Raw genomic sequence first — 27,085 nt, forward strand, 5'->3', positions numbered from 1 at the left:
GACAAAGCCGCAGCTGGCGGGGCCGGGGCAGCAGCCGGCCCCACGGCCGCTCTTTGTGCTGCAAAATGGTGGAGCCGGAATGGCGGGGGGGGGGCCGACACAGAGACACGGGGACAGGGACAGACAACGGGACCAGCATCTGCCACCGCCCCCGGCAGCCTCCGTAACCGGGCTCGGCCCCACGCGTGGGGGGATCCCTCCCAGCTCCCGGGGCAGCCCCAGGGCCGAGGGTCCCCACGCTGCCGGCAGCAACTGAGCCCCCACTCCAGCAAGGCCCCTGCCGTGCCCCTCCTGCCCGCCCGCCCCACAGGGGGGAGCCCCGCGGGGGGCCGGGGCTCACAAGGCCCCGACTGCTCAGGACCGGGAGCCGCAGCACGCAGGGCCCCAGGGTGTTTTCAGCGATGTTTTATTGGAAACGTTAAATATGGGGGGCCGGAGCCAGGGGGGCAGCGGGGGGAGCGGTGACCCTCCTCACGCATGCTCTTCGGCTAGCTTCTCCGCCTTGGCCACCGCCTCCTCGATGGGCCCCACCATGTAGAAGGCCTGCTCCGGGAGGTGGTCGTATTCACCTGGGGGGAGACACCACGTCAGCAGGGGGAGCGGGGTGCCGAGCCCAGCCCAGGCGCCCCAGCTCCCCCCGGGGGCCATCTCACCCGCCAGGATCTGCTTGAAGCCCTTGATGGTCTCCTTCAGCGGCACCAGCTTGCCCATGTGGCCGGTGAAGACCTCGGCCACCTGGAAGGGCTGCGACAAAAAGCGCTGGATCTTGCGAGCCCGGGCCACCGTCAGCTTGTCCTCTTCTGAGAGCTCGTCCATGCCCAGGATGGCGATGATGTCCTGCAGGGACTTGTAGTCCTGGGGGAGAGACGGGGGGGTGAGCGGCCAGCACTGGGCTTTGTGCCCTCCCCCGGCGTCCCCGCGGGGGGCAGCCCCGGCCCCCTCCCTCACCTGCAGGATCTTCTGCACCCCGCGGGCCACGTCGTAGTGCTCGGGGCCCACGATGTTGGGGTCCATGATGCGGGAGGTGGAGTCCAGCGGGTCCACGGCCGGGTAGATGCCCAGCTCGGCGATGGCGCGGGACAGCACCGTGGTGGCGTCCAAGTGGGCGAAGGTGGTGGCGGGGGCGGGGTCAGTCAAGTCGTCGGCCGGCACGTAGATGGCCTGGGGAGGCGGGAGGGGACGGTGGGCCCACGGCGGGCGCCGCGGCTTCCCCGGCGCGGCGGGGTCGGCCCTGCCCTCACCTGCACCGAAGTGATGGAGCCCTTGCGCGTGGTGGTGATCCTCTCCTGCATGGTGCCCATGTCGGTGGCCAGCGTGGGCTGGTAGCCCACGGCAGAGGGGATTCTCCCCAGCAGGGCCGACACCTAGGAGGGAACAGAGCCCGTGAGAGGCCCACACGAGGTGGAGGGCCAGGCGTCCCCGGCAGAGCACGGCCCCGGGAGCCCGCACGCCAGCGGCCCCGCGCCGAGCGCAGACCTCTGAGCCAGCCTGGGTGAAGCGGAAGATGTTGTCGATGAAGAGCAGCACGTCCTGACCCTCCTGGTCCCTGAAGTATTCAGCCACTGTCAAGCCTGTCAGAGCCACTCTGGCACGAGCGCCCGGGGGCTCGTTCATCTGCCCGTAGACCAGGGCGACCTGTGGGCAGGACCCAGGTGTCGGCACGGCGCCGCTGTGCCGCCTGCACCCACGGCACTGCCGGGAGCCCACCCGGCCCCCTCGGGAGACCCAGCACACCTTGGAAGTGGCGTCTTTCAGGTTGATGACCCCAGACTCGATCATCTCATGGTACAAGTCGTTGCCCTCACGGGTTCGCTCCCCCACGCCGGCAAACACCGAGTAACCGCCATGGGCTTTCGCCACGTTGTTGATCAGCTCCATGATCAGCACTGTCTTGCCGACGCCAGCACCTCCAAATAAACCTGGGAGGGAATGGGAATCCCGCTCAACCCCAAGCCGATCCGGCTGCCCCCAGTGTCTCCCTTCACTGCTTTCCTCCTCAGATCAATAAGCGTTGCTTCAGCAAGCTCAGAAGAACGAAAGTCAAACGGTCACTCATCAGCGAAGGAAACTACTGCAGAGGGATCGTCCCGAGCTGTGCGGGGCAGTGTGAGCCCCCAGGAACTGCTCAGCGGGGGCTGGCAGGGTGCCCCCCTCCCCAGACACCCCCCCGTTCCTCTGGGAGCAACGTACCGATCTTGCCGCCCTTGGCGTAGGGAGCCAGCAGGTCCACGACCTTGATCCCCGTCACCAGGATCTCCTGTTCAACGCTCATCTCCACAAACTCGGGGGCTTCGGCGTGGATAGCAGCAAACCTGCAGCAAGAGGTGGAGAGAGGAGCTGAGCGGCCGAACCGAGCCCCTCGGCCAGGGTGCTGCCAGGAGACCGGGCGAGCACAGTCCCTGCTCGCGACCCCAGGAGAAGACCGGTGCAGTAGGGACGTGCCGCATCCCTGTTCACACAGGTCTGCTACTCCAGAGCCCGCGCCCCCACCTCCAAACGCCGCACGACGCTCGTCTCTCGGCCTGGGGCGTCACTCACTGTTTTGTCGTGATGGGGCCCCTCTCGTCGATGGGTTCCCCGATGACGTTCATGATCCTGCCCAGGGTCTCGGGGCCGACAGGGATGCGGATGGGCGCGCCGGAGTCCAGCACCTTCTGTCCTCTCACCAGGCCTTCTGTCCCGTCCATGGCGATCGTGCGCACGGTGTTCTCTCCTGCCGAGGCCCAAGGACAGCGTCACAGCAGCGCCCTCGAGCTGACCCTGGGGACAGCTGCTGGTGGCTTCCCCGGGATCTGCCAAGGGAGAAGGACCAAGAGGAGCAGCAGGACCCAGGGACAAAATAGCACAGAGAAAAACTGAGCCCAGGCCACGCTCAAACTGCAGCCCTGCAGGCCAGAGCCCTCCGGCAGCCATTTTCCTCCTCAGATTGAAATCCGTGGCTTCAGCAAGCTCAGGAGAACGAAAGTCACCGAGGTACATCATCACGGGAGGACCCCTCCCACCCTCTGCAGCCCTTCTGCGGCAGACGCTCACCCAGGTGCTGAGCCACCTCCAGCACCAGCCGGGTCTCCCTGCCCTGCACCTCGAGGGCGTTGAGGATGGGGGGCAGCCCCTCGTCGAACTGCACGTCCACCACCGCCCCGATGACGGCCACGATGCGGCCGGTGGTCGAGCCGGCCTTGGCGGCGGGGGCTGCCTGGGCTGCATAGTCTCGTCCTGGGGGGAGGAGAGGGGCAAGTCAAGGTCGGCCGGGGAAGGGGCAGCTCCGGGCTCCCGCCTGCTTCGGGGGCGCGGAGCTGGGGCCCCCGGGCACGCCCTGGCCCCCCGGGATGCGCCCAAGATCCCTGCAGCCCCGTCGGTGCACCCAGGGCCCCCCACAGCCCTCGACCCGCCCAGGCCCCTTGCACCCCCTCCTCGCTGCACCAGGGACCCCCGCGATGCCCCCAAGGACCGCCGCTCCCCCCACGCCCCGGTGGCACGGCCCATCCCCTCGCCCTGACCGCGCGGCACAGCCCGTCCCGTCCCCCCCCGACAACGGGACCCCGATAACGCCCCCCGCCCGCGTAGGCCCCAAGGTGACCCCGCGGCCGCCCCTCACTCACGCGCCCCGGCGGCGGCGGCCGGGCCGGCCCCGCGGCTGAGGAGCAGCGGCAGGAGGTCGCGGCCCGGCCCGGCCCCGCGGCGCAGCAGCGGCCGGGCGGCGGCGGCGGCGGCCGAGCAGCGACCCGCGAGCCCCAACATGGCGGCGCCGACTGAGCCCCGCGTCCCGCCCGCCCCACACGGCCCCCGCGGGGCGGGGCCGCAGTGCACGTGACCCGCCGCCGCGCGCGCCCATTGGGCGCCGTGCTGAGCCGCACCGTCCGCGTTCGCTCTCCCACTGGCCAGGCCTGCCCGGGCGCTCGCTTTCCGCCTCCTCGCGATTGGGCCGCAGCGCTGTCTGTCAAGGCAGGCCACGAATCGATAGGGCGCGATTGGCGGGAAGGGGCGGGCCCCGGCCGAAGGGCGCCGGAAGCAGCGGCGCACGTGTTCCGCGCTTGTCCTTGGGCCGGGCGCCGTGACCGCGGGCCCGCCCCGCCGCAGCCCGCCCCGGGGCCCGAGCGCGCCCCGCGATCCCAGCCCGGCCCCTCGGGGCTGCCCGGCGACCCCGCCGCGCGGCACCGCCCCAGGGCTGCACCCCACGGCGAGGAGCCCGCCCCAGCGGCGGGCGGGCGGAGGCACGGGGCCCAGGCGGAAGGAGAGCCAGGGAGTCTTCAACAGTTTATTAGAAAGAATGTAGACATTAAAAAAATCCCCACTGCTCTGAACATAAATTGAGGTTTTTCAGCCCGGTTAGAAGCCGCCCGCGCGTGCGCCCGAGGGTCGCCGCTCACGTCCACACCCACAGTGCAAATGCCGTTTGGTCTAAACGTACAGATCGACAAGCAAGACGTACAGCCACGCGCACCCCCACTCGATGTAAAGCTTTAGGGTCAAACGGTACCAGGGGACGGGCTCCAGCCACCCGCGCTGGGTCGGGGCGCGTCTGGGCACACGACTCGCGATTAAAACACCAAATGAGGAGAAAGGGGTTTCCTTTTCAATAGAAACTTTAGTGGAACAGACCTGAAGACACCACAGAGGTACTGCGCAGCGCCTGCGGAATTTTGTGAGCCAATGACATCATCCTTGTTCCCGGTACAAGTGTACAATTTCAGGCCGCAGAGGGGAAAAATGCTCGTTTTACCACTTGGTGTAAATTCAGGGTTCTCCCATTGTAATTATATCTGCTACGAGGCAAGGAGGCTCTGTAAACTTTATTGCGACTGCTCTGGATCGATTGCCTACACCTCAATGGGGTTTTTTTTGGAAGTCTGGAAAACGGTTCATGCATAACATTATTGCCTCTCGTGGCTTAAGACCGCCCCGTGCAATGGTACACACCTACCATCAGTGAAGCCATTTAAAATGGACTGAAAATGGGTTAAAGGATGCAGGATCTCCCTTTAGGGCTATCAACTCAGGAATTCTTATCTCAATTATGAAATGTTGTGATGAAGTTCTTTCCCCAAACCCTGAAGACGACAGTTTTCCTTACTCCAGATCTGGCATTTCTAGAGAGGAGAAGAACAGCGTTAGTGGGTGGGTTGTGTTGTTTTGATTTTTAAAAAAAAAAAAGCACTACCAGGAGCCTCATTCTATCCCAAGGGACACCAGGAAGAGGGTCCGGCACTCAACCAAGAAGGGCACGGGGCAGTTTAAGGTCTCTGACCTCACCCCGAAGCAGAGCTGGTTCTTCACTAGGAAGATCCGTGCACAGCCACTGCTGCAAACGCCCAAGTTACTCGAGTAGGGCCAGCACCACGCACATGCCTGCTGCTCTTAAAGCCAAAGCCTCCCCAGGACTACAGCTGGCTGGGAAGGTCAAACTGGTATTTCATGCTCGCGTGGAAAGGCTTTCACTAGATTATATAGTCTCACACCGCCCAGGCAAGGCACTGGCATTAGCTCGCAGCCAGGATTTAGCGAGACTGACAGGACGCAACATCTGCTGGCTCTGCTTAAGGCTCTCGCTCCACCAGGAGCGTCCAGCAAGCACTCGCACTGCTGCACGGTGCGCAGAAACAAACCACAACGTCGACTTACTTTCGTCATCACTGTCTGGCGAGTCCTGGAAAGAAGAAGAAACATTAACTGGAGCAGACTGCGCTTGAAGGCACTTTTCCCTCTACCACCACTAACCCAGCACACCGTCTAGCGGCGAGCGCGCTCTCCGTCACGGCGTGCGTTTTGAGGAACTCCAGGTGCCGCAGGACACGCTTAGTTTGGCCTCGCTGGCCCGAGCCCACAGACCCGTCACGACCAGCGGTCACCGCGTAGGCAGGTGACACCACTGCCCTGGGCACCACTGCTGGAGGGGAGGAAGATGACTTTTAGCCAGATGACATCATTTGTCCAGACAAGGTTTGGTGCAGTTTAACCTTTTAACAGTGCTGAAGAGGGAACGCAAGTTTGACTTCAGCAAGCAGCAATGAACATGCAGGGTGCTGCGCCAGCCCTGCATGTAATTACTGCAAACGAAGTACTTACATCATCTGCCCCATCTACTTCTGGCAAGTCTACGTCGTCATCTCCGCCCATGTTGTTCATCATCTGTTCCAGAGAGATAATAGTCACATTACAGGGTGAAGCCAACCGCCCTCTCTACGCGAGCTAAGGGAGCACCGCAAAAATCTAGAAATAGGTTAAAACTGTTATAACCAGCAGCCGCCAGTTGTCTTGACAAATCAGCTGCACCTTTGCAGAAATTACAAGGTGAGCATGCAAAAACAATTACGTTAATCGCCTTGCAAAGCAACCGGTGCACTGAGTTAGTGTCGGCATCTACAACAGGACATGCATGCATTTCATATTCAATAGCGAGCACAAACTGGTCATCTCACTGCCGTGCCGCCAGCCCGCAGCACGGGTTAAAGCTGGCAACGGCCACGCCTCGGCAAACCAGCAGAGCCTGCGCCGAGACCAGCGGCCAGGAAAGCACCAGGAGGAGGAACACCGAGGAAGACAACCCTTCCTACAGCTGTCAGTCCAGAAGGAAACCCAAGCCTCCAGGTACTCATCTTCCCGTACCTCAGAAAAGCGATCGAAGTTGGACATGTCTTCATCTGAATCATCTTCCCAGTCTTTCCAGTTGTTGAAGTCCACGCTGAGCCAGTTGAGCTGCACATCAACACAAGAAGTTATTTAAGGACAAATGAGTAATGAGCTGTTGCTGTTCAGAAAAGGAAGGTTAATAAGAACTGCCCTTCTGATCAGAAGCACGGTAAGTGACCCATTAACTGCTACATAATTTAAACATGACCCAAATATTAAACAAAATTAAAAACCAGGGGAGGCAACAGGCACTCTTACCCTGGCCGCTGAGGAGCCCAAACCCACCTTTGCCCTCTCTTTTGTTAACCTTGGCCATGCCTGACCAGATTCTCCTTTTCGTAAACAACACAAGATAGATCTGTCTGTTCTTTTATGCTTTGATTCCTGAAAAAGAAAAGAGCAAACATCAGTTGGCATAATCAGCACGAACTTCACCAGGAACTGCTTTTATTAGACTCATTTGTCTTAAGCTATCAACTTATTCTTTGCCCTGAAAAATACCGTCCAGAGATGCTTTCATAGACCCGAGTTTAAGCACACTCTTATGGCCTAAGGAACAATTTGCCCACAATACTGGAAGTAGCCTAAAGAATGGACGGTATTTTTCAGGATACAGCACTAAAAACACAGCAAGAGGAGAGTCAAGAGGATACTTACATTTGGATCGATATTATTAAAAAGGTCAATTTCATTTAAATGTTTAAAGTTATCACTTCCTCCAAGACAACTGTTAAGAGAAAAAAAAATGCTTGTGTTTAGCAGGAAATGTCTTAAAGAACGAATAGGCTTCATTAACAGAACTTGCTACTTTAAGAAAAACATCATCTCATCAGTACCAGCACAGCCTTCAGATATGCCTCCCGTGCCTTTCGGCTTTGTGAAGGCCCAAGGTACTTACCTGAATGTAAGTTTGGATTTTTCAAAATTTACATTAACATCTTTACTGTCTTCAACGCAAAATTCAATAAAGACATAGTCCCTTCGGTCGTACCACTTCGCAGAAGCAGGCTGCCTGTGAAGAGACAATTTAAGAGAAGTTCAAATCACGTTTCCTATCTTTCATCAAGATTGAAAAAAAACCCTCACCCTTCCATGCTGCCAGTAAACTTAACACTGGTTTTCCTTGGGTTTCTCCTGATACACAACTAGAGCAGTTACTTCTTCCTGTTCTTAAAAGCTGCATTATTAGCTTATTATTAATAAAAGATGCTTAAGGCTGAGAAAAGATGTGAAGAATAAGAGATACAACGCATTCAGTGCGTAACACCCCCCAAAAAGCTCGTGCTGATGTTCCTTGAAGAAGCTATCAAAACTTACGAGACCAAAATAAGCGTTACAGCAAATCAAGATTATGACAAACTTTTCAAGATGAGCTACTACAGATGATGGCAAAATTTCAGTTACCTCCAACAACTACACAGGCAGACTTAATTATGCTTTTTGTCACCCAGAGTTAAAAACCCAAAGCACAGCCACTGAAAAGCCTGCTTCATTGGCCATCGATACCATTAAAAAATGGACTGTTCAACAAATCTGCTACGAGTGAGACCCAGCTGAAGTCACTACAGGTACGAGAGCTGAAGAATCACTGTTCTGACTTCCTGCTACAACCTTCTACGTACACAGACTTTAACTCCCATGCTCTTCAGTATCCTTCCGGCTTTCCACAAACACTGCCACAGGCAACAGCCTGTCCAGGGCACCAGAAAACGCCGCAGGACTTCGACCAACTCTTGCACATTCGCAGTTCTACAGTGAGAACTCACCTGCAATGCTCAAGCACGGCCATACTCGATCGGCTGGTGAAAGCGACCCCGGCTCGGCACAGCCACAGACTCCCCCCCACTTCAGTTATTCTCCTGGCAACTCAGACCAAGCCCACAACCACACGTCGGCATTCCAGGAGAAAGCAAACAGCCGCCCAGCGCGAGCTGCTGTTGCTAAGGCACAGAAGACCACGGGTGCTTCTCACGCTTCGGCTATCTTCCAGAGGTGCAAGATCAAAGCTGGGATTTCATAGCTAACACCCCTGCAGAGAGGACCTCAAAGACCTACCTGCGAGTCGGACTGACGTTAAAGGCTCTGAGCTGAATGGTCACTTACCCCCATATTTATTGCGACTACACTGACTACAGGAAGCTAACGCACAGGAGGACACAAAGAAAGCCAATGTTCCTATCTGTACGTGACAGAGCACACCGAGGAGTGGATGTTTGGTCTCTGTATTGTGCTCTAAGCATTAGAGTGGCCTAAGCATTCTCCAGTGGGTCTCCAGACCCACTCCCTCGCCCCACAGCTTGTTCCTACCCTGCTCCCAGCACAACTGTCCACGTATCTGCGGGATGAACCGAATGAGGACCCAGCCCGGGCCTGGCTGAAACCCAGACCAGCCAGCTTTGAGCTCCATCCGTGCTACAAGTACTTTGCAATACAGCTCTACAAACACTGGTGCCAGCTCAAGGAAAGGCCGGTACAGTGGCAGAAGTGGCCACGACTGCCTCTTCCAGCATTAGCACCTGTTGTAAGTGCAGAAAATGTCTGAGCAGAGGCCAGTAACAGAAAATTTAACTTCCAAGAGCATAAAAAACAAGTGGATTTGGAATCCAACCTTTCATTTCAAGCAAGATATTATCCTGCTGGGTGAAAGTGTAACGCTCTCCCTTTTAGCAGCATATTTAGGAAATGCTAAGGCATCTACTTATTCAGGTAAAGCATAACAATAGCAGAGTAGCAGTTTTCTTACTATGGTATTTTTAATTCCTTATTGGACACCAGTTTCCTCTCCTAATAGGGAAGGAAAGACTCTCTGAGGAAAAAAGATGAGAAATGACCTGCTCTGTTCCCTCTGCATTTGGGCACTGTGCAGCAGCCATTTCTCATGCCACTAGAAGACAAAATCCCACTGCATGGAACTTGGTACATCACTCAAACGCACTGTTATCAGAACAGAAATCTCAGTGTCCCTGCTCATAATGATGCAGGGACTCCTGCTGAATAGCATTACCACTTTGCGAACATTTTCAATGTCAATGGAGATATCTCCGGCCTTCCCAGGGAGCTGCACACATTCCTCAGTCTTGTAGCTTTGGTTTGGCCATGACCTCAGTATCTTTGCCAAGATCAGGGGTTCTGAGGCACTAATAGCCTGTTCACAGCGCTTCCAAATATCTTACTGAACTGTCCTAGAGCTGAAGGAAACCTCACACGCATCTGAGCTACAGAGAGGAAGAGACCAAAGAAAATTTACTAGAACGTAATTTGTGTTTCTAACACTAAACATACGCTGCCTCCCCAGATATTTAGTACTTACCACTCTGAACATGCCCACTGTAATTAAAGCTATAGCTGGAGCTGCCTCCCATTCTTCTTATCTGTTTTTCAGATCTCTCCTCCTCCCAAAGGGAGGACGGAAACCTTCCTTTGGCCATCTGTGAAGCGCTTTAGTCGGGACTTACCATTGAAACCAGTAACACAGGATATGTTGGAACGGCTAACCAAAGTTACAGATGAGAAGGAAGTTGCAGCCAATTTGCGTTGCCTGCCTACACGGAGATTCCTAGGAGACAACTGCACCCACAGAAGCCAATGGTGAAGAGTGCACGTGCTCTGAGCACTTCAGAGATGGTTCTCCTACACCCACAGAGAATTTTCTATTTTCTTACAGGCACTGAGAAACACTGCCAGGACTCCTGAGCATAGTCACTTGTTACACGGAAAGCCTAACATTTCCTCCTTCTTGCTCAACCAAACTAATCCCAGGGGACCTCCGCCTTACGCCAGCAGTGTCAACCTGAGTACGTGCTTTGGTTATGTATCATCCCCACGTCCTAATGGGATTTAGATTTCTTTGAAACAGAGAAGTTAATTTAAGCATGCTATATCTCATGCAGCAATAAACCACAGCAGACTTAGAGCAGTGTACAGCCCAGGGAACAAGTCACTCGTGTTCCACATTCAGGCAAGGACTTCTGTCAAATCTACGTTTGCTGCCACCCGTGTATTTTGGTGACTTCCTAAACAGACATGGCCACCATGTATTTGCATTTGACTGTCTCTTCCAGTCATCACATTCAGAAGACGACTGTGGAAACAGTACTGCAGAACAGGTTCTAGAAGCTTCACAGCAGCAGTTTCCCGCCGATGGGCAATGTGCAGGCTCGGCTTCACCCAAGAGACCTCCCTGTTCCGTCTAACCCGCAGGGGCTCTGCAGTGGGCTGCCCACAACGCCAGGAGCTGCAGTTCTGGTGCGGATGCCCTGGTCTCCTGCTTAACCACAGGCACAGAAGCAGCTTCTGACGCGCTGTGCTCACGAGCTGAATCCCCAGTCTTACTGTTGGTGGCTTAGTGCGATTCAAGAAGTTTCCAAACCTGTCCTCGTGCTTCCTTGTCCACTCCGTAGATTGCGCCTATTGGAAGCTCATCCTTGTTTCCTGGAAAGTATCCTGACAATTCCTACAGTTTGAGGACACTGCAAGAGTCGTCCGCTGAATGAGATTTTCACTCCCAAACAGCAGTAAGAAACCTGTTTTACCTAATTAGTTTTGCTTTCATTTATATGCCCCAAAAAGGCTTTTTTTTTTTAAATTAAAAAACCCCTAGTTTCAGACTGTAGAGATAGACAATTTTAAGTGGGATGTAGTAGCACTGTAGTTTCAGGATGATGTATTCTACAGAGTTTAAATGAAAAACTCCAACTTTATTACGTCCTTCTCGCTTTCAGTCACATTAAGACGAGGCAGCCCCACAACTCAGAGTTTCAGAACAGCTGCGCTGAAGTAAATGCCTCACGGGGGACAAGGGGGCAAAAAGCAACTGGTCACATCGGCTGTTTCACCGAGTGGTGATGCCTTCCTCGGTGCCTGCGGCAGATCAACCTTTCTGACAAACAAAAACCTCAGAAAAGTGCTACCACCTTCAGTTGCTTAAGCCAAACACATGGAAACCCAGACTGTCAGTGGGTAACGCCGCCATCAGCTTCAGGGGCAGTGCGCCTCCTCCTCAACAGCCAGATTTCACTCTCAAAAGCATCACGCTGCACGCACTGCGAAGTTCGGCTCCTCTTTCATTTGCATTGCTAGAGAACATTCATGTCGACTGGAGCTCTGTTATGAATAGCATATGCCGGTTTTGGGTCACTGAAGCAGCCTCAATGGAATTACAATGACGCCAGCTAATTAGGACTCCCCAGCACAGCACGAGCGCTCCCGTCAAGGCACTTCGGAGCGCAGGTTTCCGCTCAGGATACACAGGAGGCCACGCGAGCCACGCTCTGAGAAGAAATCCAGCCGCTCGGCTCCTCTCCCCTTCCCACAGCAGCTCACCTCCCGCAGGGCGGCGTGGCCGAGGGCAGGGTCAGTGCCCCGGTCTGCCCGCGCCCCCACACCGGCCTGAGGACGGCAGCGGGGGAGTTTTCCAAGCCGGGCTCCTGCACTCGCACGTGCTTCAAAGCAGCGCCTTCTCGCTATTTTTTATGTTGAGAAGTGAAAGCTTATAAAGAGATGAATATGCCACTTACACGCCTGCACAGTACGGGCAGCAGAACGCATTACTTACCGGGATTTTTTCGCAGTTTTAGCCGCTACCGTTTGTGGAGGTCAGTGCCACCCAACCCACCGAGCAACGCTCAACACCCCCGTTCCGGGCGCCCCCTACACCGGCCGCAGGCTCGGCCCCCCCGCGCCGAGGGAAGGGAAGGGCCCGGCAGGGCCGCTCCGCCTCGGCCCCATTCATTTCACACACCCGGGACCCACGGCCCGGAGCGGGGGCGGGGATCGGAGCCCCGTTCCCTTCGGACCGGGACAGGACCGGGCAAGCCCGGCGCGACTTCAGCCGCCGAGCCGGGGCGCTCCGCGGCCACCCGGCCCGCCACGAGCACTCCCCCCGCCCGAGGCACCGGCGCAGGCGGCGAGCGGGGCAGGCCCCGCCGGGCAAGAACGCCCGAACGTGCCAAGTTACTCCGGGCCGCGACCCCACGCCGAGCCGCGGCGGCGGGGCCGGCCAAGGTCACCACGCGGGCCGGCGCCGGCGGGAGCCCGCGCCCCGCTCCGCGTTCCCTCGGCCCGCCCCCCGCCGCCAAGCGCGGGCTCCGGCGGGGCCGCGGGACAGCGTCCTCCGGCGGCCAGGGCCCGGCGGGGCCGGGCCGCGCCGCGCGCCCCCGCCGCTCCCCACTCCCGGGCCTCACATGGCGAATGGCGGCGGCTCCGGCTGGCGCTCCTGGGGGGGCCCGGCTCCGGGTCCGGCTCTGGGCGGCGGCGCGGGCGGGGGCGGCGGCGCAGGCGCGGGCGGGCAGGGCCGTGGCTCCGGCGGCGGCGCTGCGGCGGGCTCGGGGCTCGGCGCGGCCTCGTTCCCACAATGCCCCGCGCGCTCGGGAGCGGCGGCGCCCAGCGCTGGTGACGCAGCAAAATACCCGCCGCGCCGCCTCCCGCCGCCGCCGCTGCGCATGCGCGCCCTCCGCGTGCGGCCTCTGGCGCGCGGAGCCGCCCGCCCCGCCCGCGCAGGCGCCGCCCGCGCCCCGCCCCCCCGCGCGCGCGCCCGCTCCCTCCTCCCTTCTAGCAGCTTCTCGCCGCGCAGGCGCGCTGCCACCGCCCGCCCCGGGGCGGGGCCGCCGGTTGCCGTGGCGACGGGGCCGCCCCCAGCGCCGGCGGGGCCTTGTCCTCGCACGGGGCCCGGCCCCGGCCCTGCTCCCAGCCGGGCCCCGGCCCCGGCCCCGGCCCCGGCCCCGGCCCCGGCCCCGGCAGGGCCCCGGCTGCACCCCCCGAGTCCGTGCCCGCCTCCAGCCCGCCCCGGGATCGTTTTCACCCTCTCGGGCCCGCCCAGCGCTGCCTGCACCGGCGGCTTTCGGGCCCACGCCCCGGCCTGCGGGAGCACGTGCTGCCTGGCAGGGCAGAGCCCGGCCCGGGCCAGGGCCGACTTCGTCCAGCGGCCGCTGCGGAGCCCGCGCCGTGCCGCCAGGCCGGCCCCGAGCCCCCGGCACCGCCACAGAGAGGGACGCTGGTGCTGGGCCTTCCCCAGAGCACGCGTCTCGCGAAAAAAAGAAGCGGCTTCGCCCGGGAGACGCAGAGTGATTCACGCCAAAGGCATCTCAGCTCATCGCACGGAGCACGGACGCTGCTCGGAGCGAGCGGCGTTTGGGAACACAAGCGCCCGCCCGCCAGCTGGGCAACTGCATCATAAAACCCCGGGCCGAACCAAAGGTTAGGTCCTTCTCATGTGGGCAGTCAGGAAACAGCACGCGGGAATCGAGCGTGGTACCGATGAAAACTCAACTCCGCGCCGAGCAGATGGGGCTTCTCCAGGCCTCACTCCTGCCTGCAGCCTCTGAATTTGACCTCTCGGAGCTGGAAGCTGCTCTGAAATCCCATCGCTGCTCCCTGGGCCAGCAGCTCTCCGGTTTCTTAATTAAAATTGTCAGATGCCGCTGTGCAAGACTCCCACTCGATCCCCCCAACTTGGGCTTGGCCACAGCCAACGTCCCCCGCGGTCCCTCGCGCTGCCGCCTCCCGGCAGGCAGAAGCTCTGCCCGCCGGCGCTGGCACAGGCAGGCTGCAGGGTAACGAAGTGCTCCCAGCCAGCATCGCCCGCTCCCAGCCAGCATCGCTCTCGGGCTTCTCGCTGGCTGCCTGTGCCGCCATGTCGCTCACTGGCTTTAATGAGCTGTTCCAGGGCCCAGTTTTTATGGCACGGGGGAGAAAAAATGCTGCTGAACGGCAGCAAGCTGCCCATTTTCCCAGCTCCGGCCTCTGCATTTCGTGAGGGGCCGTGGGTGGGCGGACGTCAGCTCGCTCCCCTGCGAGTGGGGGAAGACAGAGGGCTGTGCGCAAACGCAGCTTCCCGGGTAAGCACCGGCTTCCCGCGGGCCCGACCAAGCGCAGCCCCTTCTGCCGCTCGGCCCTGCCGCGCCGCGCGAATCCAGCAAAGCAGCAGGTTGAAAAGGCAGGACCGCACCCGGGTGAGCCTCAGCCTGCCTTCCGATTAGGCCGGAGGTGCGCAATGCCCCGGTCCACCCCTGTCCCACGGCTGCAGGGGAGCGAGGGAGAAGCCCACGGTCGCGGAGGGGAACCCCCCGGGGGGTGAAGGAGGTTACATCCCGCGGCAGACCCCTCGCCTCCTGTCACCTACGGAGGGAGACGGCCCAGGCTGAGCCCAGCGTCCCAGGCCTGGTGCCGACTCTGGGGCTCGCGGCCAGCCGACCTTTGGGACAGGAAGGAAATGAGGGAACGGGCAGGTGTTCTTCCGCTGGGGCGGGTCGGGACAGGGTATCAGGGCTGAGATCTTCCCGGGAGGAAGGCTCCACCCTGGGGCCTCGGCTACCAGGGAGGGGAGGGCAGCAGAGCCAACAGGGAGCTGCAAGTGTTTCACCAACAATAAGCCACAACTTTTATTAATTGATAGAAATAGTACAAATTTTAAATTTAGTCGCATTTTACTCTTCTCTGAAACACCAAAAAAGGGTCCTCCCTCTGGCAGCTACATCGTCAACTCCTGCAGAGAGAAGCAAGGCGCATTAGGAGCCAGCCTTGCCGGCGGCACAGAGCCCCACAGCCCGGCCTCCGACCCACGGAGGGAGGAACGTCCCTCTGCTCGTGGCCCCCAGCGCATGCCCTACTTGCAGCAGCGGGGAGCTACGCGCTGCACGTCTCCCCCCCAGGGACTTCCCACCGCAAACCGTTCTCCCTCCGCCCCGGGCGCCCGGCCTGCCCAGCCAGGCAGACACTCACCATTATAGCATTTACAATATCGTTACTGTTGTTCTTCAGGGCACGGACTGCCTTCGCTCGCGACACGTTCGCCTGGGACATCACCAGCTCGATGTCTTTCACCTCGACGCCGGTTTCGTCAACCTAAAGGAGACAGAGCCCGGGATTCATGCCAGCCCGACGCACGGTTTGCTCCGTGCCTGGCAGAGGAAAATGGCTTCGTCTGGATTGGGGCGGCTCCCGCTCAGGCCACGCAGACGGAAGCTGGGAGGCAAGACCGGGCACTGCCCAGCCCTGGGGACAGTCCCCTGGCAGTGCCCGGGACCAGATCCTCCGGGGAAGGACCCGGCGCTCTCCCTTTGCCATCACGGCGAAGACGTGCACGAGGGAAAAGAAAACCACGGGTCTTAACACAAACTCAAGATGCTTCGCAGGACGCGCATTATCGCAGCGGGCCTGCAGCCCAGCGGCCGGCTCAGGTCCGCAGAGAAGCGCCCAGCCCTGCAGAGACAGGCTGGGGATGGCGTACCTCTTCTTCCTCGCTCTCCTCCTGCACGGTGGGGGTCTGTGTGTTTTCCTGGATGTTTGAAACAGCTTCTCCTTGCACTTTGAACTTTTCGGCAGCTGCCAGCTGGGCCTGCTGGGACAGGTCTTCAATCTGGAGGAGGGAAGAAGCGTAAGTGAGGCCAGCCCGGCGCAGAGCTGGATGTCAGCACACAGCCTCAGAGAGCCGCAGCTGTGCTCCCCGCGCTGCAGCAGTGCCAGCACATCGAACGGCTCTGCCGCACAACCCAGCCGGGAAGCCAGCCCTCGGCGTGGACCCTGGGCCTGCCCGCATCCCTCGGGGGGACACACGGCAGCTGGGACCCGCCAGCGGCAGCCACGGCACACAGGTGGCAAGAAGGAACCCCGGCTAAGTGGCCTGTGGCCCCGCTGCCATGAGCACGGATTAACGTGGCTGCCAGACACTACGCAGTCAGCTCACCTTCGCTTCGCCAAAGACTATGTAGGTGTCTGATGCTGGGCTCTTGTACACGTCTGGCTTTGTGATGACGAAGAGGATGTTCTTAGATTTCCGGATGGTGACTCTGGTTACTCCTGTCACCTGGCGAAGGCCCAGTTTAGACATTGCCTGAAAAACATGAGAGAACGGTAAGCGAGGGAAAGAAGAGTTACTGAGACAGCCCAGCCCATGAAAAGATGCGTCCACCCATCTGCCCTCCAGAGACCCGGGTCCAATAATCAGTGCGCTCACGCCAACGAAAACGTGCATTTTACTGCTGCAGAGAAGCATTCCCGGGCTTTTAGCCTGACACTGTGCTGGGAGCCTGGGAGGGAACTCTCTAGTCCCAGGACTGGCGAGATCCGTAGCACGACCTTGAGCCGCCCCAGACACAAGGATTTGCCTGTGAAGGGGACATCCCCCTGCCTGGGGGCCTGACAAGGGCAGAAAGTCGCACAAGCCTCTCTCCGCTCCCGAACACCCGGCTGCTGCCGTAGAGGGGCGGGAGGTGAGGAGCTGCAGCCCTGAACAGGGTCCATGGGGCGAAGGCCCCAGCATGCGGGGGTACCGGCCAGACCCTGAGGCAAAGCTCAGCTGTCCACGGGCAGCCTGTTTTCTCCATACAGGTTTGGTCCGTCCACCATCCCACCTCACCTTCCGTGCTTTCTTTTCACTCCGGCTCTGTTTTGCTTTGCTAACGGGTTCTTCATCTATTTCAGCTGCTGCTGCAAGCTGCAAGGAGAGAAAACAAGAGGCACCCATGAGAATCCCAAGGCGGCGGTGGACAGCACCAGCAGGGATCCTGCTCTGCCGCTGCTGGGCGCAGGGACGTGCGGGTGCGTGCCGCCTGCCCTACCTGTGCCTGCTGCGTTGTGGCCTGTGTGGAGTCTTGCTCTTCGAGCTCTGGTACAGATTCATCACTGTCGGACTCTGTTCCGGACCCTGCAGAAATAAACACACATCACTCTTTCCAGCTCAGGTAGGTCCAGGGGACACAGCAAGATCTAAGAACCACACTGCTTCGGTGCAGCCTTTGCGGCTGGGGGTTCCGGGCGCTGACCGTTTCCAGTCAGCGTGGTTAAGCACTGTCTGGTGGAAGGCGCTCTCCCTGCAACCCCCAATGCCACCAGCGGCGGGTGGCACAAGGGCCTCTTCCGAGCAGTCTCACCATGGTGGAAGCTCCCCTACGGCCCAGGGAGAACCTGCACCAGGAGCTGGCCCGGGCTGGGCCAGTGCTGCCGGGTCAAGGAGCACCGCGGGCGCCCGGAGGCTCGCTCTGGAATGCCGAGTCCCCGGGAGGCAGCCCCAGCCCGAGTCGCTCCCCCAGTCTGAGGCACCGCACTGGCCAGTGTGGCAGCCCGGCTCGAGGAGCGCAGGGCGGCACTCCCTGGGCGATGAGCCAGCAGCAGCCCGGCGCTGACAGGGACTCCCTCGGTTCCCCTGGAACCTGTTCAGGCAGCAGTGAAGCCGGGGTTGCAGGAGCTCAGACACACGGCACGGAAACGAGACCCAATTCACCAAGTCTGCGGGGCTGTTGCACCTTTCCATGACTGCGCTACAGGGGACGATTTGCAATTACCTTGAAAACCCCCATCAGGGAACGGCATCTTTGGATGCTCAGGTTGCCTCCGTGCCAGGTCCTGAAAGCTGCCAGAGCCAGGGAGGCTCAGAGGGCTGCCAGCTCCTGCGCCACTGCTGCAGTGCCGCCATTAGCTTGCGAACCACGGCACAGCCGTGTCCAACCACACAGGAGTGAACGAAGCAGAGCCAGGTGTCTCCAGCCTCGGAGGAGGCCAGAGGGTGACGCCGCCACCCTCTCATGCAGCCGTTACCTGAATTCAGTCCCGTTTCCTTCCCTGGAAAGGGCCTCTGTGCCCACGGCCACGCTGAGCACGCAGGAGCCCTCGGCAAAGCTCTCTGCAGGCTGTCGGTGCGTGCCCGGGGGATCCCAATGGTTCAGGCAGGCAAAGGATTTTCCCCAGAGCGTAGGGACGGGCCTGTTTTGGCACCAGCACTGCCCACAGCTCCCCTCTGCTGGCGGACAGACACGGGGAAAACCACAGCGGACGGCAGACACACACAACGGGGTACAGGCACGTGGCAGCTCTTCCCAGTCTCAGTGTGAAGCCAGCTCAGGCAACAGTCGCAGCGCCCACGCCACAAACCACACCGTGCTCCGTGCCCGAGAACACGCGTTAGTGACACCGACCCGCTGGGACTGGACCATGCCGAGCCCTGACCTGTCCGATCCCGTGGCCGCGGGGTGTCTCCCCTCCCCGTTCCCCGGCTCACCGGCTGCTCGGGCAGGTTCAGCTCGGTCTGGCATGGTTCAGGCCTGCCTCCGCCGCAGCACTTCCACAGACTACTTGTCTAGACCGACGCACCAAGCGACGTAGGGGCACCTGGCCCTCGCCTAGGGGTTAGTATCCAGTGGGCAGCCAGTGACACTCCATGCACACGGCAAACCAAGGTGCCAAATACCCTTGTCATTCTTCAGGACAGGCTGCTTAGCCGGAGGAGCAGGGGCCTCAGCGGGGGCCACGGCTGCTCGGCGAGAGAGGTCCACCAGGATGGGCTGCACCGGCGGCTCGGCAGCGGGCAGCTCTGGGGGGATCAGAGGCGGCAGGTCGTCGTCGTCGACAGCAGCGCTGACAGGGGCCGGGGCCTTCGAGGGGGGTTTGGATGGGGGTGGGCGGGGGGCCAGCTTGGCAACCTTACTGGGAGGGGTCTGCTTCTTTGTGGGGGGAGCGCTTGGTGCGGAAGAGGCAGGTGGGGGGAGGTTACCCGCCGGGGCAGAGCCAGGAAGGCCGGCTTCTGGTTTCTGGGGAGCAGGGGCGGCACGATCGGCCGATGGCTTCAGGGGGGCACCAGGAACTCCTGGGGCTGGGGCAGCCGTGCCTGGAGCAGGAGCCGGTGTGCCAGGTGCCGGGGCAGGGGCAGGGCCTGCCGGGGGGGCAGCTGGAGCCGGTGGAGCTGCAGGAGCTGGCGTGGCTGCAACAGGGCTCTTGGGAGGTGCTTTGGCCGCAGGAGGGGTGGCCGGAGCTGGGGGAGCTGCCGGCACTGGAGCAGCAGGGGCAGAGGGAGCAGATGGGGCAGCAACGGGGCTGCTCTTCGGAGGCTTTTTGGCTGCAGGGGGGGCAGCTGGAGCCGGCGGAGCTGCGGGAGCTGCTGTGGCTGGGGCAGAGGGAGCAGCAACAGGGCTCTTTGGAGCCGCTGCGGCTGCGGGAGGGGCAGCTGGAGCTGGTGGAGCTGCAGAAGCTGGTGCGGCTGGGGCAGAGGGAGAAGTCGGGGCAGTGACCGGGCTCATGGGAGCTGCTTTGGCCACAGGAGGAGTGGCTGGAGCTGGTGGAGCTGCCATCACTGGTGTCACAGGTGGGGAGCTGGCAGGGGCAGAAGGGGCAGTGATGGGACTCACAGGAGGCGATTTGGCTGCAGGAGGGGCAGCTGGAGCTGGTGTGGCCGGGGCAGAGGGAGAAGTTGGGGCAGTGACTGGGCTCGCAGGTGCCACTTTGGCTGCAGGAGGGGCAGCTGGAGCTGCCACCGCTGGTGTGACAGGCAGGGAGCTGGCAGGGGCAGAGGGGGCAGACGGGGCAGTGACGGGACTCGCGGGAGGCGATTTGGCTGCAGGAGGGGCAGCTGGAGCTGGTGGAGCTGCAGGAGCTGGTGCAGCAGGGGCAGAGGGAGAAGTTGGGGCAGTGACTGGGCTCGCAGGTGCCGCTTTGGCCACAGGAGGGGCAGCTGGAGCTGCCACCGCTGGTGTGACAGGCGGGGAACTGGCAGGGGCTGAGGGGGCAGACGGGGCAGCAATGGGGCTCACAGGAGCCACTTTGGCTGCAGAAGCTGGTGCAGCTGGGGCAGAGGGAGAAGTTGGGGCAGTGACCGGGCTCACGGGAGCTGCTTTGGCCACAGGAGGAGTGGCTGGAGCTGGTGGAGCTGCCATCACTGGTGTCACAGGCGGGGAGCTGGCAGGGGCAGAGGGGGCAGATGGGGCAGTGACGGGACTCGCGGGAGGCGATTTGGCTGCAGGAGGGGCAGCTGGAGCTGGTGGAGCTGCAGGAGCTGGTGCGGCTGGGGCAGAGGGAGAAGTTGGGGCAGTGACTGGGCTCGCAGGTGCCGCTTTGGCCACAGGAGGGGCAGCTGGAGCTGCCACCGCTGGTGTGACAGGCGGGGAGCTGGCAGGGGCTGAGGGGGCAGATGGGGCAGCAATGGGGCTCACAGGAGCCACTTTGGCTGCAGAAGCTGGTGCAGCTGCGGCAGAGGGAGAAGTCGGGGCAGTGACTGGGCTCGCAGGTGCCGCTTTGGCCGCAGGAGGGGCAGCTGGAGCTGCCACCGCTGGTGTGACAAGCGGGGAGCTGGCAGGTGCCAAGGGGGCAGCAGGCACAGGAGCTGCTGGTGGGGAGACAGGGCTCACTGGAGCTGCTTTGGCCAAAGCAGCCGTGGCCACTGCTGGTGCAGTACTGGGAGCTGCTGCTGTCGGTGGCCCTGGGGGAGATGGGGCAGCTCCCGGAGAGGGTTTGGACAGGGCAGGAGTGATGGGAGCTGCCGCAGCGGCAGGCACTGCCCCAGGGTCCGGGCTCCCAGGTGTCCTGGCCACAGAGGGAGGGACTGGGTCTCCCACAGCTGGAGCCACAGCGGGGGCCAGCGGGGCAGGGCCCACGGGACAGGTCTTGCCAACAGAAGGAGCAGCTGGAACCAGCGGAGAGACTGGAGCCCCAGGGGCTGGGCCCTGTGGGGCAGCAGCAGGACTCCCAGGAGACATCCCAGCTGGCACCAGGGGGGCAGGGGGTGACAATGGGGCCAGGGCCATGGGGGCAGCCAGGAAGACAGGCGGAGAGATGGCACCAGCCAGGGCTGGGCACTGGGGAGGAGCGAGGGGGGGCAGGGGAGAGTCAGGGGCTGGGGCTCGGGGAGAGGCCAAAGCAGAAGCCAGTAGGGAGGAGGCAGAGCTGCCAGGAGCCACTGGCACTGCCGGGGCAGCCGCTGCCATGACAGGGCAGAGAGGGGCTGCCGTGGGAAAAGAGGGAGAGCCCAGGCTCTGGGCACAAGCTGCGGCCTCGGGAGGCACAGCAGGAGCAGGCAGGAAAGTGGGGGACACTGGCGGGGGAGATGCCGCAAGGGGAAGGGAAGGGGTCGGTGGGAGAGCAGCCAGGGCTGCCCCAGCGCTGTGGGAAGGAGCAGGGTCTGCCACGGGGGCAGGGAGAGGGGCCTGGGCTGCAGCTCCTGCGGGGCTCAGAGGGGCGGCAGAGGGGGCAGCTTCCACAGGAGAGGCAAGAGCTGCAGGGAGAGAACCAGGGCTCACGGAGGGGGCGAGGGGGGCCACCATCACTGCGGCAGGAGCAGCAGCTGGAGCAGGAGACACTGGGGCCGGAAGTCCCGGACACACTGGGCTAACTGGGGCAGGCCCTGGAGATCCCGGGGCTGCAAAACCTGTCGGGGACTGCGGAGCTGGAGCTGGAGGAGGGGAAGTGGTAACTGGGACCTGCAGAGCTGGGGCAGGGAGCTGGGGGGGAACAGAAAACACGGGGATGGCTGCAGCTGGGACCACAGGGGGGGAAACGGGAGCTGGGGGACCAGCAGGGGCAGGCAGAGCCACGGCAGGGCTGGGTGGCTCCACGGGGAGAGCCTGGCCTGCAGGGCCAGGAGACGTAGTCAGAGGTGGGGAATGAGCAGCATGAAGAACAGCTGAAGGAGAGAAACAGAGTGAACCAATGAGAGAAGGGAGAGAGGGCAGGAGAAGGCAGCCTGCCCAGCACAGCCGGCCCCGTCCTGGCCCTGGCCTTCCCCCCAGCCTTCGTGCCCGGCTTCTAGAGCAGCAGATGAACGTCCGCCTGACCGGCCAGGTCCAGCACAGACCACGACATTCATCTGCCTCTAGAAACCGGCACTAATCTTACAGAGAATGCTGTGCCGGTGCGTGAGCTAGCTGATGGACACAAGTGACAGAAGAGAAAACCTGATGCCAGATTAGTACTGCCACCGCAGGTTTCCTTGTTTAGAGCAGCGGTGGCTGAAACCCTGGCATGGCAGGAGGTGGCACCTGAAACGCCAGGAAGCCCCAGGGGGCCGGGCAGGCAGGAACCCGACGGGGCTGGCACAGGGGCCAGGCTTCGCTGCCAGCTCTGCGCTCAGCTCTTCCCTACCAAAGGGGTTGCCACAACCTTCGTGGAGCCCTGAAGGCCCAGCCAGACCCCCAGTGCTGCTCCTGAGCCCAGGAAATCGCATCCCGGGCTGGCGGGAGCAGGGGCGTGACGAGGACCCACCCAAGCATGGGAAGGAAAAGTCAAATCTAATGCATCGGCATGCGTAACTGTTCCAAGAGCGCTCTGGCAGAGGCCAGCCCCGGCGTGACACAGGCAGACCCTCCCGGCACGCAGGCACCCTTCGGGGATGGGTGGTGGCATGGCTCGCTCACACCAAGGGGGCAGGACCCTGAATCTTGGCTCCTGCGCCGTGACCTGCGCTCCCCTGTGCAAGCTGTTAGGGTTAATGTAACTGCAACCACCCAGAACAGCAAACTCTGGTTAATGCGGCACACGAGGTGTTAACGAGGAGGGTCCGGAGTACCTGGCGCTGCGACAGGATCAGTAACAGGGGCTGCGGGAGGAAGGGTGGCTGGAGCTGAACGGGCGAGAACAACAGTTTATTAAAACAAGTCCCACAGACCAAGAGCGCACAGCCGCCTCCAGCCAGCGCCCGGCTATTCCGAACGCCATTCCAAACGCCAGCGATCAAAGGGAAGCGCTCAGGGAAGAGGCGCGGTCAGAGCCAGGGAGGGCAGCACTGGTCCGACCAGTGTAACCGGCACCGCTGCCGGTCAGGAGAGTAGAACCGGCCCAGCCACCTGCCCGCCCCTCAGCAGCTCCAGCCCCATGTGTCAACGCTGAACCAGAGGCAGCACGTCCCAGCACGTCTGCAGCCGGGACAGTGACGGGAGTGCAGCCGGGCCGGCTGCCGAGGAGAAGCCACCGATAGCTGCGGAGCCCAAATCACAGTCCGGTTTACAGAGACCATGTCATGTCGAGGGAGCAACAGATCTCCTTCCGCTTCCACGCAGGGAACTGGCTCTCACCGCTGCAGCCACATGCAGCTCTGCACGGGTCACCCACCGACCCACAACAGGGCCGGCCCTGCCTGTGTGTCCGCTGCCCCTGCCCAACCTCTCCCACACTGCGATCAGGGCTAGGTCACAGGCTCAGGTCCTCACCTCGCTGCCGTCTGGAGCAGTAACACGCGTGTGGAACTCACAGCAGCCTCCTCTGTGGGGGACGTCCCTTTCTCTGCCCCAAGAACAGTGGCCCAGCAGATGTTTCTAACACCCCATTTCCCCAACCTACCCCAAAATGCAGGGTGGTGGGAGGAGACGGGCACCAGCCCGGAGCTGGGCAGCCGCTCAACGAGCGCTGGACATCAGTGCCTCGTGCCAACAGGCCAGTGCACGCCAGGATGCTTCCTGCTCCAGGGAACCTACTGGTGCCTCAAGAAGGAGCGACAGCCCCTGCCAAGAGCCGAGCTGGTCCCGAGCCCTTCACAGCACAGGCTGCACAGACAACAGCTTTCTCTGGAAAGCTCGTTTACCCCTGCCAGCTCTCTCTGTTCCTCCTCCATCTCCACCGACACCTCACCAGCACCGTTTGAGGATGTTCCTGCGATAAGCACGTTATTTCCAATTCACCACTTCTCCACTGACAGCCCCACCTCTCCTGTGGCCACCTCCGCAAAGGAAGGCGAGACGCAGGACTCTTGAAGAGCACGTATAATTTTTAAGGGATGCTTAAACCAACTGGGCCGCAGAGCCTCCCGCAGCCCGTCTGTGCACACCTGAAAGCTGAAGGTCTCAGTACTGCTGAGACCACTCTGCCCAATCTCACAAGTTTTCCACGGACCAGCCATCCTCCGAAGAATAAGATGAACGTCAAAAAAACTGCCTGATGACTCTCACCCACGGGGCAATTGCTAACCCTGCGCCAGCACACCCCGCTGCAGCTCCTCTTGCACTGCTGGATCTCAGAACAGCCGGTTCAGCAGAGAGGGGATAAACACGACAGCCCCTGTGCTCGCACACACCCTTCACCTCCACCTTCCGCCTGCAGATCTACCTGATCGCTCCCACGAGCCCCCACAGCTGCTCCGGCCTCTGCAGCTGCCCGTGTTGCTCCCCCAGGAGCCCCCCGTGTTCCCTCAGAGCCGGGGGAGCAAGTACTGTAACAGCATTTTCTGCTCAACACACGCTGCCCACGGCCAGCCTCTACCGACCTACGTGTGCTCCACGAGATCGTTAGAGACTCAAGAGCAGCAGAGCTTTAGGAGGAAAAAAACCAGGAGTTGTCACCCGAGACCGAGAGAAAAGCCGTCCCGGGAAGAGGGGGGGATGCTGGGAAGTGGCCCCACCGCAGGAATCCCAGCTACGCCTGGAGAGAGACCAAAAGTACAGCAGCTCCCTGGGACCTGACAGCACAGCTGTCGTGCCAACAGCCGTCGCTCAGCCGTGCCAGGCGCGGGGGGCCGCTTCCTCCCCAGGGAAGCTTTCTGCCAGCACCTCCCAACCATCGGGAAGCCCCGACTTCCCTCGTGGTCCCCAAATCCAATGCGCCCTTCAGGCAGACCCCCATTCACCGTTGTGCATCACGTGGCTGCCCCAAGCCGGGTGACAACGCCTGGTCACGTATTCCTGCAGCGCGTCCCTGCGCCTCGGGGCAGGGACGCAGCCAACACGGGCAGAGCGCTCACCAACCGGACTGCAGCACCCGGGACACCTTCAAGGGAGACAGGCAGCGCAACAGGCAGCGCAACAGGCAGCGCAACAGGCAGCGCAACAGGCAGCGCAGGCTGGAGACCAGCCCCTGCCGCACGGGCACAAGAGCCCACACTCGCCTGCCTGGGCCTTTCTGAGCTGCCCCAAGTCCCGGCACCGGCCCCCCCGGACGGCATGAGGCTGGTGCAGCAACGCTCCCCGGCCCCGCTGTGACTTTCCGACACGGAGCCACGCGTCACCTTCCCAAACCCGACCAGTTCCAGGGCGCAAAGGGATTAACGTTTGTACACGTCCCCGACTGTCCCAGTCACCACACGGCCGTACCCCGACCTGGCTACGGCCGTTTTCCTCCCGTTCCCACTTCTCCAACACTCAAATCCATAACGGCAACATACAAACAAGGTACGGCGTTTGGCCGACATAACGCTCTCCCCAGTAGCTTGGGGCGCGAGAGGCTACAAACCACGCGCCTTTATCACGTTTTCTGTAGAGATAAGCGATACGTTTTTGGGTGGGGAACTACAGAACAAATAAAGATTTCTTTTGGCCGCAGCAAGCAGCACGAGGATCCGGAGGCGGAGCAGGGGGCTCAGGCCGCGGAGCAGATGCCCCAAACGCCCCCGGGGTAAACGGACGAGACCCAAGCTGGCGTCACGCAGCACCCGCCGCCACCAGGTCCTCGACCACTCTCCCGCCCCCCGGCCCTGGCACCACCGCTCCCGCTTCACCCCGAGCCCCCGCCTGAACGCACCCGGCGGCAGGTGACCCCGGGTCCGACCTTCCCCTTCAACGCGACTGAGCGCCCAGAGGCCGCGGGGACGGGGACGATGCCCCCGCCAGCCCGGTCCCCCCCGCCAGCCCCCCGCCTCACCTGTCTCAGCCTGCGGCTGCGGCAGCTCCTGCTCCGTGGCCGGGACGGTTTCTGTAGCTTCGCCAGGCATTTCTGGGGAAAGGGAGAACCCAACAGGCCCGGGCTCGCCGGGGCTCCGGACGGCCCGAGGGCGGCCACCGGGCGCCGGCAACTCGCCCTTCCCAAAGCCACCCGCGAGACCGCTGCCCAGAGACACCGAACGCCTCCCGCTACCGACAGGCCTGCGAAGACGGCTCAGCCGCCCGCTCGGTACCGGACAGCCCGGGCCCAGCGGGCCCCGAGCGCCGCACGGCACGGGCCGATCCCGCTCCCGCCCGGTGCCGCCAACGGGGCTTCCCCCCGCCGGGCTGCGGAGCTGGCCTCCCCCGGCGGCCCGGCCCGGGCCCTCGGCCGCTCTGCCCCCCCCGGGCGGGCGGCCCCCTCCCGGTGCGCGGGGCCGTCCCCGTCGGCCTTCCCGGCGCGACCACGGCCCCAGGGGCGGCCTCGGCCGGGCCGCCGCCGCCCTCCCTCCCGGCCCGGCCGCAGCCCACGAGCGGCGGGCAGCCCCCGCGGCGGCCCCGAGCCCCCGCGGCGGTGGATGGAGGCGGATGGCGGCGGCGGGACTCACTGTGCGGGGAGCAGGGCCCAAGATGGCGGCGGAAAGAGACCGAGCGGCTGCAGGCGCGACTTCCGGGAGGACGAGCACTTCCGGGGCAGGGGGCAGCGCCCCGCCCGCCCGCCCGCCCCAACGGCCTCGCTCCCCCGTTCCGGGCCCCGTCCGGGCCGGGCGGCGGCAAAGGGGCCGGGGCGGGGCCGGGCCCCCCAGGTGTGGGGCAGGGACCTCCGTGGAAACGGAGCTGGGGCCCCTCCGGGCGCGGGGCTGAGGCGCCATGAACGTGGGGCCTGGCCCCGGCTGGGGGGCAGGGACCCCCCCGGTGCCAGGAGGGACCCGGGGGCAGGGGTACAGGGGACGGGGCGCGGCGAGCCTCCGGCCGCAGGGCAGGACCCCCGGCTCCTCCCCCCGGGGACGGGGTGCGGACACGGGCCCGGGCCCCCTCCCGCCTCGGCGCGTCCGGGGCGCAGGCACGCGGGTGACCAGAGACATTTAATGGTTTTTGCTTAGAAAAGGTACAAAATGGGGGAAGGGCCCGCA

At 62.1% G+C, this 27,085-nt stretch overlaps 3 protein-coding genes and 2 non-coding genes across 8 annotated transcripts; all 5 read right to left on the reverse strand.

The window, feature by feature from the left end:
• Window positions 1–390: 390 nt before the first annotated feature.
• Window positions 391–3,759, reverse strand: ATP5F1B (ATP synthase F1 subunit beta). The gene is made up of 10 exons (XM_075525455.1): window positions 3,603–3,759; window positions 3,034–3,216; window positions 2,539–2,713; window positions 2,191–2,312; window positions 1,735–1,919; window positions 1,477–1,635; window positions 1,242–1,364; window positions 949–1,161; window positions 654–855; window positions 391–569 (listed from the first exon to the last, which is right to left on the reverse strand). Exons 1-10 carry the CDS (start codon window positions 3,739–3,741, stop codon window positions 472–474), a joined length of 1,599 nt encoding a protein of 532 aa, XP_075381570.1. The 5' UTR covers window positions 3,742–3,759; the 3' UTR covers window positions 391–471.
• On the reverse strand, window positions 1,992–2,065 carry LOC142421170 (small nucleolar RNA SNORD59). The gene has a single exon (XR_012778850.1). It is a non-coding gene; the product is annotated as a small nucleolar RNA SNORD59 (small nucleolar RNA).
• Window positions 2,917–2,991, reverse strand: LOC142421171 (small nucleolar RNA SNORD59). The gene has a single exon (XR_012778851.1). It is a non-coding gene; the product is annotated as a small nucleolar RNA SNORD59 (small nucleolar RNA).
• A 485-nt stretch (window positions 3,760–4,244) lies between the features above and the next one.
• PTGES3 (prostaglandin E synthase 3) lies at window positions 4,245–13,087 on the reverse strand. The gene is made up of 8 exons (XM_075525493.1): window positions 12,813–13,087; window positions 7,529–7,642; window positions 7,288–7,357; window positions 6,916–7,014; window positions 6,607–6,696; window positions 6,067–6,129; window positions 5,623–5,647; window positions 4,245–5,090 (listed from the first exon to the last, which is right to left on the reverse strand). Exons 1-8 carry the CDS (start codon window positions 13,070–13,072, stop codon window positions 5,071–5,073), a joined length of 741 nt encoding a protein of 246 aa, XP_075381608.1. The 5' UTR covers window positions 13,073–13,087; the 3' UTR covers window positions 4,245–5,070.
• Window positions 13,088–14,983: 1,896 nt separating this feature from the next.
• NACA (nascent polypeptide associated complex subunit alpha) lies at window positions 14,984–26,686 on the reverse strand. Of its 4 annotated transcripts, XM_075525425.1 has the most exons (8): window positions 26,561–26,661; window positions 25,954–26,025; window positions 17,187–17,272; window positions 16,985–17,062; window positions 16,313–16,459; window positions 15,857–15,985; window positions 15,349–15,471; window positions 14,984–15,112 (listed from the first exon to the last, which is right to left on the reverse strand). In XM_075525425.1, exons 2-8 carry the CDS (start codon window positions 26,021–26,023, stop codon window positions 15,098–15,100), a joined length of 648 nt encoding a protein of 215 aa, XP_075381540.1. In that variant the 5' UTR covers window positions 26,024–26,025; window positions 26,561–26,661; the 3' UTR covers window positions 14,984–15,097. The 4 variants fall into 4 exon arrangements, with proteins under 4 accessions (XP_075381540.1, XP_075381538.1, XP_075381537.1 ...); XM_075525423.1 differs by lacking the exons at window positions 14,984–15,112; window positions 15,349–15,471; window positions 15,857–15,985; ... (1 more) ...; window positions 16,985–17,062; window positions 17,187–17,272 and adding exons at window positions 17,279–19,702; window positions 19,886–22,012; window positions 22,895–22,948; XM_075525422.1 differs by lacking the exons at window positions 14,984–15,112; window positions 15,349–15,471; window positions 15,857–15,985; ... (1 more) ...; window positions 16,985–17,062; window positions 17,187–17,272 and adding exons at window positions 17,279–19,573; window positions 19,616–22,012; window positions 22,895–22,948.
• Window positions 26,687–27,085: the final 399 nt, after the last annotated feature.

This window comes from Mycteria americana, chromosome 26 (genome assembly GCF_035582795.1).
Source record: "Mycteria americana isolate JAX WOST 10 ecotype Jacksonville Zoo and Gardens chromosome 26, USCA_MyAme_1.0, whole genome shotgun sequence".
In the NCBI taxonomy this organism is placed as follows: Eukaryota; Metazoa; Chordata; class Aves; order Ciconiiformes; family Ciconiidae; genus Mycteria; species Mycteria americana.

Bases quoted from the DNA above. Each gene is read 5' to 3' on its own strand.
- ATP5F1B (XM_075525455.1), bottom strand. From the start codon at position 3,741: ATGTTGGGGCTCGCGGGTCGCTGCTCGGCCGCCGCCGCCGCCGCCCGG. The intron at 1,920-2,190 runs GTACGTTGCTCC...ATTCCCTCCCAG, and splicing joins CGCCAAGGGCGGCAAGATCG to GTTTATTTGGAGGTGCTGGC. The intron at 570-653 runs GTGAGATGGCCC...GTCTCCCCCCAG, and splicing joins CTTCAAGCAGATCCTGGCGG to GTGAATACGACCACCTCCCG.
- PTGES3 (XM_075525493.1), bottom strand. From the start codon at position 13,072: ATGCGCAGCGGCGGCGGCGGGAGGCGGCGCGGCGGGTATTTTGCTGCG. The intron at 7,015-7,287 runs GTAAGTATCCTC...TTTCTTTTTCAG, and splicing joins TTAATAATATCGATCCAAAT to GAATCAAAGCATAAAAGAAC. The intron at 6,130-6,606 runs GTACGGGAAGAT...TCTCTGGAACAG, and splicing joins ACTTCGATCGCTTTTCTGAG to ATGATGAACAACATGGGCGG.
- NACA (XM_075525424.1), bottom strand. From the start codon at position 26,023: ATGCCTGGCGAAGCTACAGAAACCGTCCCGGCCACGGAGCAGGAGCTG. The intron at 22,949-25,953 runs GTGAGGCGGGGG...TCGCCCGTTCAG, and splicing joins GCAGCCGCAGGCTGAGACAG to CTCCAGCCACCCTTCCTCCC. The intron at 22,013-22,894 runs GTACTCCGGACC...TCTCTCCTTCAG, and splicing joins TGATCCTGTCGCAGCGCCAG to CTGTTCTTCATGCTGCTCAT.